Below are 15,604 nucleotides of genomic sequence, written 5' to 3' on the forward strand. Positions count from 1 at the left end.
TCAAAATTAGTGACTTTACTGCCAGGATCCCTGCATGACATATTAGGTCATGGGTGTTAGCTTCAGGAAAAATCCTGTTAGCCTCCAATCCAAACATGGATTAGCATACAGTTTAGACGAGGCTGGAGTGGGGTGTCTCTGCAAAGGGTTTCTAAGCAAAAGCAAAAGTATGAAGGACGGGAGGAAGACTATGCAATTGCAAGAGAAGAAAAGAAAATGGAAAAAAAAAACCTCATGTGGAGTGAATTTATGAAATTATTGTAAAGCAAACTAAAAGGAAAAGTGTGAACCACATAAATAAACTCCAACTCCTTAGGAAAATAGCACCTCAGATTACTTGACAGATCTGTGATGCAGGAGTCATTAATAAACCAAAGCCAAAATGTGTTTGAAACAACACCAGCACTGACTGTAGGATAAATCATGCATTAAAAGCCTCTTGACTGCGTTAAAATGTAGCTTTTATCAGTGTTAATATGGATTCTTTGGCAGGATGCAGCTGAGTCTGTGTGTTTGTGTGGCTGTGGATGTAGTATTTCATTTCCAGCTCTGTGGAGTGTAGCCATGGGTCATCTTTTAAATAAACAACAAATAGGCAGAGCTCCTCAACTGGGGATTTCTTCCTGAAACAAGGAACTGGAGCATGGTCACTTTGTAAATAAATCTACTCTTAATAGGACCAACATGGCCAAATTCTTTGACTCACTGGAAACAAACATTTGCACCCTCCCTTTCTTCTACAAATACAAGCAGAGCACTACATTTTCTATTTGCACAGTTGCACTTTGTCATGTCCCTGTTCAGTGTATAACTTCTGTCGAGCTGCTCTGCCTCATTTCTTGATAAATGATCCATCTTTGGCACTTAATCAGACACATCCCCTCCTTCATGTACGCACACAAACATGTACAAATACATGCGCAAACCTCACACATATACATCACAGACACAAATCAGATACACACGTATGACAGATGGAGTTCAGGGTCAGAGAGATGCTGTGTTTGTCACACATATGACAGATTTACAATATGTTCCAGGGATTTGTAATTCAGCATGTGGGTGTGTTTGTGAAATGTGATGTGAGTGGCAAATTTGTTTGATGTCTGTGTGTGAGGTCATTGATTGCACTGCCTCCTCCTTGGCAGGATTATTTCTCCCAGAATGCTCAGGATGTTCCTGTAAATTGAAATAATAAAATAAAAGAAGTGGTTCTGTAAAGTTTAGCCGCAGATGTGATTATTTGGGATGGAAAAAGCTGTGCATGTTGGTGCTTTTAATGGCAGCTGGTGCTTCAAGTGTCTTATGTTTAGATGCATGACAAATACTTCTTAAAATTCTTTCTTTTTTATTTCACTGATGCAAACTTTGCACCAAAGTGGATGTTAATCACTCAAATAGGAGTTTAAGCACAGACAACCTTTTGATTTTTTTTCCTTGCTGCAGAAAATTTTAGGTTTTTTTTCTTTTCTCTCTTAAATGAATCTATCACTTACTGTTAGATACTATAAACTGGAAAAGACATTGAGGAGATGCACATTGAAATCCTCAGAAGACATTAAACCGGCCCCAGGTTTATAAAGCTGTTTCTCTCCTATGTTTAACTTGTATCAGTCAGGGGAGATGGAGGTTTGTTGAGATAGCCTCTGCCAGGGTGCAGGCAAAAACCAATTGTTTTGGGTGGACAGAGGGCCAGATCTGCAGCACACAGTATTGCAGTCTGTGAACAAAGAGAAAAGGAAAAAAAAAATTGTAAAATACTGGTCAATCTTTAAATCATTAAATCCACAAGCTACAGAAATGAAGGATGTAGAAGGATGTAAAGGTCAGAGGCACATAAACACTGTGGAGACAAATGGATCTTGTGTGAATGAAGTGTTCAGAACTGGAAGTTGCAAATTGTGAATGTGAAATGAGAGAGAAAAAGACATGAAGGGAAGGAGTGAACAATAATGATGTTCATTGGTCAGTGAGACCCAGAGGGAACCCACCACTCACAGTATGCAACCTTTTATAATTTGGGCTATAATTGCCTTCCAGCTTGAGTGCTACCAAACTCACACTAACACACACACACACACATGCACTTCATTTGTTGGAGCGGTAGTTGCTTTTTTTTTTTTTTTTTTTTTATCTCAGAATCCTGACCTTCAACTAGCTTTTCAGTGAGGGTGAGAGCAACAACCAGACTGGTTGCCTAGAAACCCCCTCTCTTGTCGTTCTTACAGTAGGATCTGAAAGCACCAAGAGGAGGTGGGTGGAAAGAGAGGTAAAAATTGACAGAGTCGTGCCGGAGTCTGAGCCCATAGATGTCAGGGCACTGTGAAAATTGAACTGGGATGTTTTCTTCCAGTAAAAGGTTTCAATGCTTTCAAAGATTTCTTTTGTTTCTCCTGTGCAAAGTTTATGGACGATATGTTTCATTATTGTGTAACTATTAAAACCTTGCAGATCTGTGTCTTTGCAGAGAAACTTTCCCAAAATGAGTCTGACATGAGGACAATTGCATGTCTCTATTTTGCTCATTGATGACATCATAAAATCAATGACATGCTGGCATTCTGTCTAATGTTGTCATTACAATCTGACTATGCTCACATTCAAATTGATTATATTACTGTAGAATGTTTCTCTCATGTTTTAACATTTCCAGTGATCTATTTATTTTTAAACTTTCAATTTACTTCATTTTTTTTTTTAAACATTTGTCTTCAACATATAACTTCATTTTAGTTTTACCTCCATACATTTTATGTCTGTACTTTTAGTTGCATAAAGTACTCAAACTTATTTAAGTATATTTGCCTTTTCTTATGAGTTAGATTGATACTTTGGGATTAAATCGATTTAAGTTCAAATTCTAAGTATATTTTAATATGATTATTCTGTAAATAATCCTTCTTAAAGTCTTTCTTTTTTATGTTTGCCTGGTCATGGTTATTTTAAAGAATGCAGTTGCTCTGGCTGATTTTGCTCCAGGAGGCCTTTAAGGGTCCCTGTGGCTTTTTTCCATGGGACACACTTGTGAGGTACATCTGCAGGTACAACATGTATAACTGTAAAATACATTTGTCATTCAGTACTCAGTGACCACATTCATTTTAGCAGCATGACAGTTTAACAACGTCCAAATGCTCTGCAGCTCAGTGTACCATGAGGAGGTTCTACTGTAGTTAATGAGATTTGTTGGGGGTGAAAAGGAGAACCTGGCAGTAAAAGGAGGTGAGTGAGAAGACAGAAGGACAGGTGAATAAATAGAAGAGGTGAAAATGAAGGGAAAAAGATGAAGACTACGATCCAATTTTCAATAAGCTGTCAGTGCTGTGTCATTGGGCTGTTCTCACTTGAAGCCCACCCTTGAATCTCCATGCCATTCACTATGTATCACATCTTATCGACTCTCATCCTTACTCGCTCTTCTCTCCTGCCCTTACTTTCCTTCCACATCTCTTCTCTTTGCTCTCATAACTATCTTTTTGTTTTTTGTTTCTCAGCAACTGCTCTCCACCCTTCAGTCTTTCCACCTCATGTCCTTCATTGCTTCATCATATCATTCTCCTCCCATCTGCGTCCTCCTCTCCAGCCTCGTCGTGCTGAAGTGATTCACCTCTCCCATGTTCTGACATTCACCTCTTCCCCTCTGCTCAGCTGAGGCCTCTAGACAGTAAAAGCTATGATGGAACATTTGCCTATTATCTTTTATCATCTGCTTGTGCTTTGCTTTCTGAGGTACCCAATTATCTTAGTGCTAAATTGAATTTGGTTCCAGCTCTTTGATTGTTGTTGACTCTCGTAATCCATTTTTATGAAAAGGGCTTTGCTCGAATCACAGCTTAAACCAATGCAAAGCCATTGACTCGGCAGTAATTATTTTTGCAGGGTTTTTTTTTTTGTTGTTGTTGTTGTTGTTGTTGTTTGTTTTCTGCTTGTTTTTGCTTGTATTTGCGTCTGAAGTCCAACCCTTCCTTTTTCACGTGTTTGCAAAATGATGTGCTTCTAAAAAGTATGCATCATCCAACACGTATTTCTTAATCAGCTCCATTTTTGTGATCCAGCAACGGGAGGATTCATGACTATATCTGCACCACTGCACTATAAATAAAAAATAAAAAAATCGGTGATTCATCATTGCTGAATCACCGCTGAAGTCGTCGATGAAGTGCCGCCTACTACTTCATGCAAATCCGAGTGGTGTTTGAGTTTAGAATAGTTTTTTTTCTGTCCACAGGATGTTACAAATCTACTTAAGTGTTTGAAAGCCAAAATGCGCACGCTATTTGACATCTCACCATTCAGCATAAATTTACGCTGATTTACATACAAAGGAGAGTAATTCTAATCCATAATCCCTCTTATAAATGTGACCCTGTTCTGTTGTCATGGCTTGTTTGAAATGTCTAATTATAAATTTGTCTGATACTGAATTGTACACGTGTGCAATCTTATTTCATCACTTTACTTTCATGTGCTTGTTTTGCAGGATGGTTACTCCCAGTATCACTTTGTGGGGTCTGCCTCGACAATAGAGAGAGACAGACAGAGGCCCTACTCATCCTCGCGAACTCCCTCAGTCTCTCCTGTCAGGACATCTCCAAATAACCGCTCTGGTGAGAAACACACTACTGCTCATACATACAAAAAGCACAGCTATTACATGTGTGATTGTTGTTTGTAGTCTTTCAGACTATTTTAGCTAAATCTGAGCATGTTTGTTGAGCTCCCAAGATGTTCAGGTGCAACAATTGGTTTTAAAAGGAGAAAAATGGTGGACTGTTGTAAGATTAAGGATTTGGGAAAGATCAGAGCTTAAGTGTCTGGTTAAAGGTCTGGATAAATAATAAGTTTGTTTAGAGTTGGAGCAAGTGGTAATTTTTAATGTGGAGTTTTTTTTCATTTGCTTTGTTTTGCTTACCCCTGCTTAATGGTTAATGCTAAAGGCTCCTAGCTCCAGCTTAGAATTAAACAAACAAATCTCTTGGTAAGAAAGCAATAAACTTGTTTTCCAAATTGTCTAAATATTCCATTAAGTGTGAGGATTATGTTCAATATAAAACAGGATTTGCTTTATAATACACAACATTCATATTCAAATGAAAGCTTTTATTCATTTCTGTAATTGTTTCAACAATGACTCCCTGTTCTCATTTTAACCGATACAAAGCCCCCCTACAAATATCTCAGCCTGGCTTGTACAGTTACCAGCCACAAGATGTATGGATTCCCAGTTTAGCCATGAGCATCAGCATTTACCAGTCCATCAGTCTTCATACTGCAGCTAAATAGCTCTTAGCATGAGTGCTTGGCACCCACTGGCCTTCATGCTGTAAAGTATGATTATCATTAGCCTTTGGCTGGAGCCCACAGGCCTTCATGCTTTGCAAAGGGTGCATTAGCATTAGCAGTTAGCATCTGTAGTTGAAGAGCCTTTAGCTGTTCTTTCTCCACACCGGGCTTAGCAAGCTGATGAGGCAGAAAAGTACTTTTCCTTCCTCCCAGCTTAGAGAGGTCTTCAAGGACCCTGCTAAGAGAGAGACAGAGTAAGTGAGGGGAGAAAAAGAGTGTGTTTGTGTGTGTGTGTGTGTGAGGGAAAGCAGACAGAGGGAGGGATGAGATAAACACAGAGGGAGATAAAGAGTAAAAGCAAGGAGGCACGAAGAATTAGGGATTGAGGGATGGTTAATGCAGGGAGGAGGACGTGAAGGCCAAGGATTTGACTTTGGCAAGCGACATTAAAAAAAAAAAAAAAGTAGTTTGGAGACCATAGTGCGTAGAGAAATATGTGTGTGTGTGTAGTACATTGGAGGGGTGGAGGTAAGATGGGAAATGGCTGAAAATGACTCTGTCACCTGCTTCAACTCCTCACTCTCTCCTTTGCCTTTACGCTTCCCTCTTCCTCGTCTCATTCTCCTCCACCTCCTCCTGTTTGCAGTAATCCTACTTTCTTCTCACCTCTGCCTCTGATCTCTCACTCTTTACAGACCACCCTAGTGCGCACACTCACTGTAACACATGCACACACCCACATGCATCTCTATCTCTTCTCTGCATATGCTCCAGACTGCAATCCGACTCCTTAGAGATGGATCAAAGCACAAGGAGTAATGATGGCGTGTAAGCACATTGGGAGGGACGGAATGAAAGAGCTGGTGAGGAGAGAATGATAAAACTGTGAAAGAGAAGCTGAGTTCAGTGGCTGAAAGAGAGGACAGAGAGAAGTTCACAGGGAAAGAGAGAGAGACCTTTCCATCCAGCGTGGCCTCCGGGGTCCGGCAGTGTTCTGCGCAGATAGAATGAGTCTCCCAGGCTATCCTGTCCCGCAGCTACAAGCCAGGTCCCCCCGGTAACGGTAACCAGTGGTGATAGCCTTGACATGTTTGAAATTCCACTTTTATTAAATCTGCTGCAGAGGTGTGAAATTATAAAATTGAGTTGAAAAAAAGTAACATCAGAAAGAACCATATTACCTCTAAAAACATCATCCCAAATCATGTTGTGTGTGTGTGTGTGTGTGTGTTTACAGGTGTTTGTGTATAAATATGTCTTGTTAAATGCTGAAAATGCTGGAAATGTTTTTTTTTTTTTCAAATTGATCCTTTATTGATCCTGAAAATAAGATATTACTCTAAAATAATCCAACTTCAACCTAAAACAGAAACATTATCATTGAATCATCAATATTGACCATTTTAAATGACACTTAAAAGTTTGAGACTGAAATAAATTCCACAAATAGATATTAACAGGCATTAAAGAAAAACTATGGAACTTTCTGACTTTAAGAATCTGCTTTCCAGACTTGTTTGATTGAACAGTGACTGGTTGTATGGGCACCTCTGGAGCCACAGCTGCTTAACAGCATCCCAAACTTCCTGAGAAACTTCAATATACACATTTTTAGTCAGGGACTCCACACAAAATTGCAGCTGTGTGTTGCTTTCAGGGACTCCACACAAAATTGCAGCTGTGTGTTGCTTTGCACACCACATTGTTTGCTTGTAAACAGATATAAACACATAAACTGGCCAGTTTGAACATGCACTGTTGCTGGTTCAGCAAAGAAATGCAAGATAACATTATTGGAAAAAGAGAGACATACCCGGACAAGAGATAAGACCAGAGTCAAGATCAAACTGTCTTTATTGGTCTGGAAAGAGCTAACAGTACAGGTAAGATGCAAGATGGATGCCAAATTAGTTTACGATAGTAGACACATCACAGCAAAAATCTTAACAAGTCCTGTGGTGTGTCTTGAGTCCTTCAATGATTCACTTCTCTGTCATTATTCTGCAACGAAGGCGAAGAAGTTGACTAATCTTTTTTAAAAGTCTCAATACATTTTTGAAGTATGAATTAAGATTTGTGGTAGTAATGATTAAATAATCATATTTCTGTTATAGGTTTAATCTTTTTTTCAGAAAAGAATTTTATTTCCAGCATCAGTTTCAGCTGTTTGTATTCTAGACCTGGAAAAAAAAAGGTTGCAATGCTTTTATTTAATATTAAGCATTAAAAAGTAGAATAAAAGATTAAAAATCTACCTAAAATTCCAGTTTTCTATAAATATCATTTGAAAAATCCAGATTTTTAATTTAGTCTATTTTGTTTTTTTCTTTTTTTTTATGACATCTGGGACACTGACTACATTATGTGTCTATCACATAATGTCTATCACAAGTAACTTCTTAATATCCACAGTTCCTAAAAGTTTAGTTTTAAAATTTCCTCCACTTTTAAGAATACAGATTATGTACTTATACAATATGTGCTATACTTGCAGTGGTTAGTTACAGGAATGTTTAGCTAAGCAGACTAAAGGGGCTGATAGACAGGTACGTGGGATTCTGGCAATTCACTGTGTCAAGATAAGAGGCCCTGAGTAAGCACAGAAAGTATGCTGTAAGGGGATTACATTACGATATGCTGAAAGTGTGTATGTGTGGGGAAAAGAAGATTAGGAAGCACATATTATACTGTATGTACAGTGCCTATGAGTTTGTGTAGGGCTGCGTTAAGGCATAACTTGTCATTATCAAGACTGAAGATGCTAAATGGACGTTAAATAAGATTTGGTTTTTGAATATAAACGCTTTAACGCAGACAAGATTGAAAGAAAACTTAAGAAGCAAAGAAGTCAAATGGCTTCACAAATCCACTGAAGGCAGAAAAGACAGGCATGAATTGTACAATGACACAGTTGCTAGGTTGCAATGGTTGAAAAAAAAATCTACTTTGTGATTTGATATGATACTGAATGGTCCAACATCTGGTCACAGAAGTGCATTGATATGCGTGGACGTGCCAGTACTGAGTTTTCACAGCTTAAACTGTTTATTTGCCCTTTCAAGCTATTGTACAAACACGTCAGATTAAAATCTTTCAAATTTGATTTATCATTACAACTCTCCTTGGCATGAAACCATGGAAACCACTTGTTCTCACCAGCCTGCATCCATGCGTGTTTTAATTGGATGCTGTTGCCTGAGAGCTCTGTCTCTGACAGAGTCAGGGCCCTTTTGCATCCTGTTCTATTATTGTCAGAAAAGTCACTTTTAATCAAAGCTGTATAGTTCTAAAATTTAGCTTCCACTTTTTCTGACTGTCCGTTTCATTTGGTTTTTTCTTTTGTTTTTGTTTTTTTGTTTTGTTTTGTGAATATGAAGCTTGCCAGATTCATATCTGGATCTTTTAAATCACTTTTATACACATAAAGAAACTGTAAATGGGGAAGACAGACACCAGATGTAAAATTTGATATTCAAATAATGTGTCACAGAGGGCATGTGCTTGTGTGTGTGTGCGTGTGTGTGCATGTGTTTGAATTCCCAGACGTTCTTTCTAACTTGCTGGAGGTGACCCTTTCTGCTGACAAGCTAAATGATGAATAATGACTGTGCACCTTGAAAGACCAAGATGTAGACCCACAAACATAGCAGGCAGAGTGTGAAGGCTCATGCTGTTCTGTTTTTTTTTTTGTTTTTTTTTTGCTCATTATTGTGTGTGTGTGTGTGTGTGTGTGTGTGTGCGTGTGTGCGCGCATGCATTCACATGTAGCAAGTGCTCCAGCCTCCCCCAGAGAGATGATGAGTCTGAAGGAACGCAAGATGGACTATGATTCCACGGCAACGAACACTGGTTTCCATAGCAACAAAGGAGAGCATACATCCCGGAAAGACGGCATGGCAGGTGTGTTTTGCCTGTGTATGTGTGTGTGTGTGTGTTGGAGGTGGTGGGGGGCAGAGTAGAATTAAATTATTCTATTTTACCCTTTTTTTTTATCTTATCTTTCTCTTCTTTTCATTCTAAGGTTCCATTTACTTATCAGACACTTTTTTTTAATCTTATGTTGTACTTTTCTTCCCCACACATTTTTCTCTACCAGCCGTTCCTTCAGCATCTGCCTTTACGTCTTAACTAAACCCTCACATCTTTCCTTTTGTCTCTCTTCTCATCTGTCATCCTCTTTATAATCTATTGCTCTGTTTTCCTGCCTATCTATTTTTTCTTGTTTGTCACATTGAAGAAATGCCTGACGTCAAGACCAGCTGTATGAAAAGTTGGTTATTTAGTTATTTACTGATTCATTCAGTTAATATATTTCTTACTTTGCTGATTAATGTCGAAATGATTGGAGTGGTGTTGGGAAGTTATCTGTCAACCAGAAAGAAGTGTCATCCTTATCTTTTATTTCATCCCTGAAGTTCAAGTGTCATGCGGGACGTCTACGTTGTTCCGAAACTCTTACCTGACCGCCAGCAATGATATCAAGCAAAACCAAGTAAGTTAATGATCCCCATTTTAATTTGTCCTCGCACAGACACACACCAACGGTGTTCCGCAGTGCATGCGTGTCAGCGTGGCTATTATAAATTGGAATATGCTGTCATAACAAGGTGGTTATTAGGAAAGATAGCAGCAGGATGGAAGAGGCACACCAGACGCAAACAAAAGGTGCCTCTCTGTGATAAGAGATGCCTTGGCAGAGCGTGTGATGAAGGCACACCCTCATCTCAGGCATCATCAAACCACTGCAACCTGGAACCACACTCGACTAGCAATTAAAACTATTACCCTGGATGATTGCACTAATTATTTGCCTCCGTTTAATGTCTCTGCTGGTGAAGTGGGAGAAATAACAAAAAAGCATCACAGTCTTTGACTTGGAAGATGAGAAGTGAGAATTTGGTTGGATCTGTGAAACTGCTTTATTCTAATTAAAGTCTGAGTTGAACTTTCACTGCCAGCAGTTAAACTAAGCTGGAATGAGCGTGTAGACAAAGGGGTTTTTACTCATACGATTCCGCCGTGCATCTGCACACTTACACACGCCCATAAGTAGCCGGCCTGAGTGATGGTGTTTGATACGAATTGCTCCCTCAATGCCTGTATGTAATAGAGAATTCACAGCATGAGATCCTCCTCCCGCCCAGCTGATTCCTATCAGAGTTCTTTTCTGCACACTGCCTTCCTTTTAATCCTTTTTTTCCCTGTGATGTTCACTCTTTACCTGCTGCTTTTCTTTTCCATCTGTCCATCTTCATCTCCATCCTCTCTTCCTCTTTTGCTCCAACTACCCACATTTCTTGTCCTTGCTTGCTGCACCTCCATCTCCACTCTGCCACATCCATCACTCTTCCCAGCAGAATCCAGTCCAGCCGTGCGTTGTGCCCCCTCAGCCCCAGCAGGACAGCCCATCAACAGCTGTGCTAAAAGACTACGACCTCTACCCTCCCCCTCCTTCCTTCCCCCAGCCTCAACCGCCACAGCCTCCACCTCATAGCCAGAGCCGGAGCTTCGATGAAGTCTACTACGAAGACCAGGGACCGCAACCTCCAGTATCCCAGCCACAGCCACAGGTCCAGGTGCAGTCCCAGCCTCAGGCGCAGCCCCAGCAGCCACCTAACTCGACTGGACCACCTAGGGATCCGCGGGAAGACCTGCGAATGCATCTGGGCCTCAAGTCCACTGGCAACTACGTAGACTTCTACTCAGCCTCTCGGCCATATAGCGAACTGAACTACGAGACCAGCCACTACCCAGCCTCACCTGATTCCTGGGTCTAGCTTCACTATAATGATGGGAGGGGGGAGGGGCAAAAGCGGGTCTGTGTGTGCTTGTGTGAAAGGGATTATTTTTTGCAAGAGATTAATAGCAGATAAACTGTGACTGTAAGTGGCATTTAGAAAAGGGAGCTTGAAATCTGTGTTATTAGAGGAAATTGTGGCAGAACTAGATGGGGCAAAGAAGTGATGTCAGGTCAAGTGACAGACTGTGCATGTGCATGCGAACATTTCCCCTTTTTTTAAAAGACCATCTTATTCTTTTAAAGTTAGCTCCATTTCATTTCTAAGTGGAGCTTGTGGGAGTAAGTACTTGGAAGTTTCTTTGACAGGATGCTCGAAGAGTGGGAAAGGAAATTTAAATGAGTGAGTATATGCAGTATGTGCAAGTATATGCCCTGAGTCGAGGAAAGAAATGAAATTAAAAGAAAACAATAATGGGGGAGCTGATGGGAAAAGGCCCTCATACTTTAGGAGCAGAAAGAGGTCTGACCTTCTCTTGCAGACAGAGAGAAGATCAAGACGGCGTTAGAGCTCTTAAGGAGGTCAGGTAGATGAGAAGCACATAGAGAGATGAAAGCACACTAGGCACAAGGCTAGAAGTGAATGTTTACCATTTCACCAAAGTGACAAACGTAGCACTGCTTTTATCCCACTGTTTTTGTTGCAACGACTCTGCTGCCTCTTCTGAATTTGTTTTTAAGGAATGTCATCTTCAAGAGACTTCTTTAAGTTATTCTTTGCCATTTTTTTTTATTTGTACTTTTTCTAAATGTTCACTTTCAAAGCATTTTTGTTTAAATTTTCTGTGTATAGTTAAAGGGTGATAATAGTGTGTATATTACACGTTTTTGATAGGCTGCTTAGAAAAACCTGATTTATTTTCCATAACTGAATACTGACTGAAAAAAAGAAAACCATGGGGAGAAAAAAAAAAAAAGTGAAACATGAATTTAAGAATCGGAAAACCCAGACATGATCAGACTGGATGTCAGTGGACACTTTTGTTTTTGCCCCCTTTCCCAGCCAAAGAGGAAGCCCGACAATATTTGTGTTTTTCCCTCTTCAATCAACTGAGTTGACATAAATCACATGTCAGTCGTAGCAAAAGGCTCCAAGAGCATCAGATTGCCAGGGCAGCATCACTCCTCAACCCCAAGTCAAGGAAAGTGCTTTTTCACTGCCTAAAGGATATACATGTATGTTTAAAGCACACTCTCCGTCTTTGGAAAGGGTTATCAAGATACTTTGGGGATCTGATGTGTTTGACAGTGTCAACATTCAGTGGTTTGTCATCATTACTTTTGCATCGTCTATTCAACAAAGTCCACCATGAATATTGTACATTGTACAGTAGAGATGAAGACAAAGAAAGAGACATGACATTGTGCCAAACTTTGACACATCAAGGACCAGTCCTGGAGGACTTTAAGGAGAACTTTTTGTCGAAGTTTACAGACAATGACCTGATGACTCCCTCTGCTGTTTGTAACATTTATTGTGTTTTAATCAGGTGAAGCCGTACTTAATGCTTCGGATCATTGGTAACTCTCTCTCCCCCCCCCCAACTCCCCAACTCCCCATATAGATGTACAGACCTGCCTCTCTGTGTTGGCCGAGCATTTGTGGACATGTGTGGACGTGTGTTTGTGTGTATGTGCATGTATGTGACGGAATGTGTGTGGCCTGTGTGTGTGTGTGTGTGTGCACATAAATTTGAGTGAGTGTGTCTTTGCATGCATGTGAGTATTTGTGTGTATGCCTCAGTTGCGTGTATGTGCGTGACTGCTCCTGTGTAAATCAATGTCCAAAAAAAAAAAAAAAAAAAAGGCATTCCTACTGACAGTTTGTCCGGTTTTACAACATGAAAAATCAAGGTTAAAAATAACTAGAATGAATTGTTGATATAGAGCAACAAATCTATAAATACATAAATATAAATATATAATTATATATATAAATATATACATATATAATTTTTATGTGCTGATGTCAATGTCACTAAATGCAACAAATGTTTCAGAGAAAAAAATAATGATTATGTGGTGTATAACAGGACTCTTGTTCACTTGATCTAAACATTGAAACTGCTGATTGGGACCCCCTCCTCTACCACCACCACCACAATCAAGACAAAACAGAAGTCCCACCTGAAGATGCTCAGGCTCTGGTGCGAGTTGTGTGTTATTGTGTGTCCATGCTTCTTAGATGACCCTGCTGAGAGAGGACCGTACTTGAACACAAGGGAAAAAATAAAAAGAACTCTTTGCAATCAAACAAAATGGCCTTTCAGTCGATCATTTTTCATGAATGTCCAAGTTTTTCTGGAGGAGCCACTGGAACACTGTGTTTGTTGTTTTTTTTTTGTTTTTTTGTTTTTTTTGTCACAGGTTACAATTGATTATGCAACGTGTGGTGTTATTAATCGTTAATCTGGTACACTTTGATGTGTTTTAGATTGATTTATACCTTTGATCTCGTTTCTTTCAGTCTGCACGTTGTTCAGATGGGCTTCAGATGCCTTAGATGAAAACTGTGGAAATAAAAAATACTCTTAAATTTTACTTTTAGTTGCTTTAGTTCTTCAATCATCTTTTATACCTATTTTTCAGGTCTCTTGCAGAAAAGTGCACACCCATAATGAAATGAGAATATCTCTGCAAGAGCAAGGTCTGCTTGAATATTTAGAGATTCATTGAGAGGGGATTTGTAGAAATTTAAGTCGCGCTGTCATTGGTTTGAATGTTACTGGTGAACTGAAGAAAAAATTGAGAAGAACAAATTTGACAAAAGTATCCAGTGTCAGAATGAATCTGAATATTTATTTGGAATAAGATCAAGGTACAGGATGTGAATTTCATTTCTGCAAAGTGATCCAGAACACAGAGATGCTTCGGTACAGACAGTTCAGGAGAGGTTTACAAAATCGGAACAATTTGGTACCATCTGTTCCCAAAGTCTCCCAATGAGTCTGTCAGGTTAAAAAGGCTTCTGGAATATAGTCTGTGACTAATCAAGCTGGGACAGGTTAAAAAAAAAAATACATACAAGTGCATAGAAAGTGCTCACATTTTGAATGTTTTAAAACTTTTTTTTCTTTACTCCACATTTTTTCATCACCTCTTTTCACATAAACTCCTAGAATTATCTAAAACTCTTTGTTTCAGCTCCATGTCCAAGGCAGTGATTGATCAACTGAACAATAAAGGTAAAGTACAAGTCAAATTTTCCCAGCTAAAAGTTTGTTCTTTGAAAATACACTCCCTTCTGCAGTAATGTGCATCCCAATAGGTGTGGGCTCAATACAAATTGCAGCAATGTAGAATCAGCTTCGGTGACGTCGGTATGAGTTAGTGACCGGTTCAGCCCTCATACACCGACTGTTTCACCTGTCACTCACCTTGCTGTCTTGAAGGCTTATCAGCAGCAAACCAACACCAACATTGTCGCTTCAAAGCTTCAAGTTAAATCCAGATCATCTCACACTGTTGTAATTTCCACAGAGGGTTACAATAACTTTTGTCGGTTGTTCTAACTTTTCACTTGTCTTTTCAGTATAAGAGGCATAAAAAACCTGCAGTGTCTTTGCAAAAGCAGTCCTCATTGGCTTTCTGAAGGAACTTGATTTGTGGATGAATGATTTAAAGACAGTAAAACTTATGATTTTCTTTAGGGCCTAAATGTAAATGAAAGGCTTTTTCCCCTCGTTAATGCAACATTACAGATGTGCCAGTGCATTAGTCTGTTTTAAAAATATTAAGGAAAATATTCACGTTTATTTAACAGTAAGAGTAAACCTTTTGGGTTTTATGAACAGTACATGTTATAATTTAACTGTAATAACTTCATTTTAGCTGCTAAAAAAAAAAAGTTACTCTCATTCAAAAAGCATTTATTCACATATGTGCACATTTGCATGCATTTGGAATGAACATGAGTATTTGAGCAAGTTTTAAGTTGATATATATTTTATAGGCTCAATAAATTGGGATCAATATATCACCAGCCATGTTTATATATTGATACCATCATTTATTCATGAAATACAGTGACTGGAGGCTTGACTGCAGGCATGTTGGAGCATCTTGTTTGATAATGCTTTGGATATCAGTCTTGTTCACACTTTTGCTGATAACGGTCCCTTCCAGATGCTGTATAATTAATGTACTTACCCATCATAGAAGTGATAGGCCTGACAGGAGGCTTCATATTTTACTGTGATGTAGCCCCGAGTGACAGCAGTAGAAAGTGGTTGGAGTGTTAATAATAGAGACGTAAAGATGAAGATGCCGGGGCTCCTGCAAACACCAGCCTCCACTGTCACAATATTGAAAATGGAGAGACATTAAAGATGCAGTAATGGAAAATTCCCATTTTTCCCATTCATTTCGTTCCCTTTCTGCTGTGCCCCTACTACTTTGATCCCATTCAACCAAATATCCATTCAGATTGAATTAAACTTGAAGCAAATAAAATGAATGAAGCTGAACTGGGGGTAGCTACATTTGTTACAATCCATTGGTATTCATGTCTGCCTCTCCTCCCTT

The 15,604-nt window shown here is 39.3% G+C and overlaps 1 protein-coding gene across 4 annotated transcripts in view; it reads left to right on the forward strand.

The window, feature by feature from the left end:
* Positions 1 to 11,060, forward strand: part of ctnnd2a (catenin (cadherin-associated protein), delta 2a) — a gene marked incomplete at both ends in the record, with an annotated part of 230,044 nt that extends 218,984 nt beyond the window's left edge. For 2 of the 4 annotated variants that reach the window (XM_079259472.1, XM_079259475.1), the window contains 4 exons: positions 4,481 to 4,607; positions 9,052 to 9,183; positions 9,699 to 9,775; positions 10,641 to 11,060. In XM_079259472.1, coding sequence (XP_079115598.1) covers positions 4,481 to 4,607; positions 9,052 to 9,183; positions 9,699 to 9,775; positions 10,641 to 11,060 — 756 coding nt within the window. Of the gene's footprint in view, positions 1 to 4,480; positions 4,608 to 9,051; positions 9,184 to 9,698; positions 9,776 to 10,637 lie in introns of all 4 variants that reach the window. The other 2 variants (XM_079259473.1, XM_079259474.1) reach the window with 2 other exon arrangements.
* Positions 11,061 to 15,604: the final 4,544 nt, after the last annotated feature.

The sequence above is a fragment of the Telmatherina bonti genome (genome assembly GCF_933228915.1).
Source record: "Telmatherina bonti genome assembly, chromosome: 20".
In the NCBI taxonomy this organism is placed as follows: domain Eukaryota; kingdom Metazoa; phylum Chordata; class Actinopteri; order Atheriniformes; family Telmatherinidae; genus Telmatherina; species Telmatherina bonti.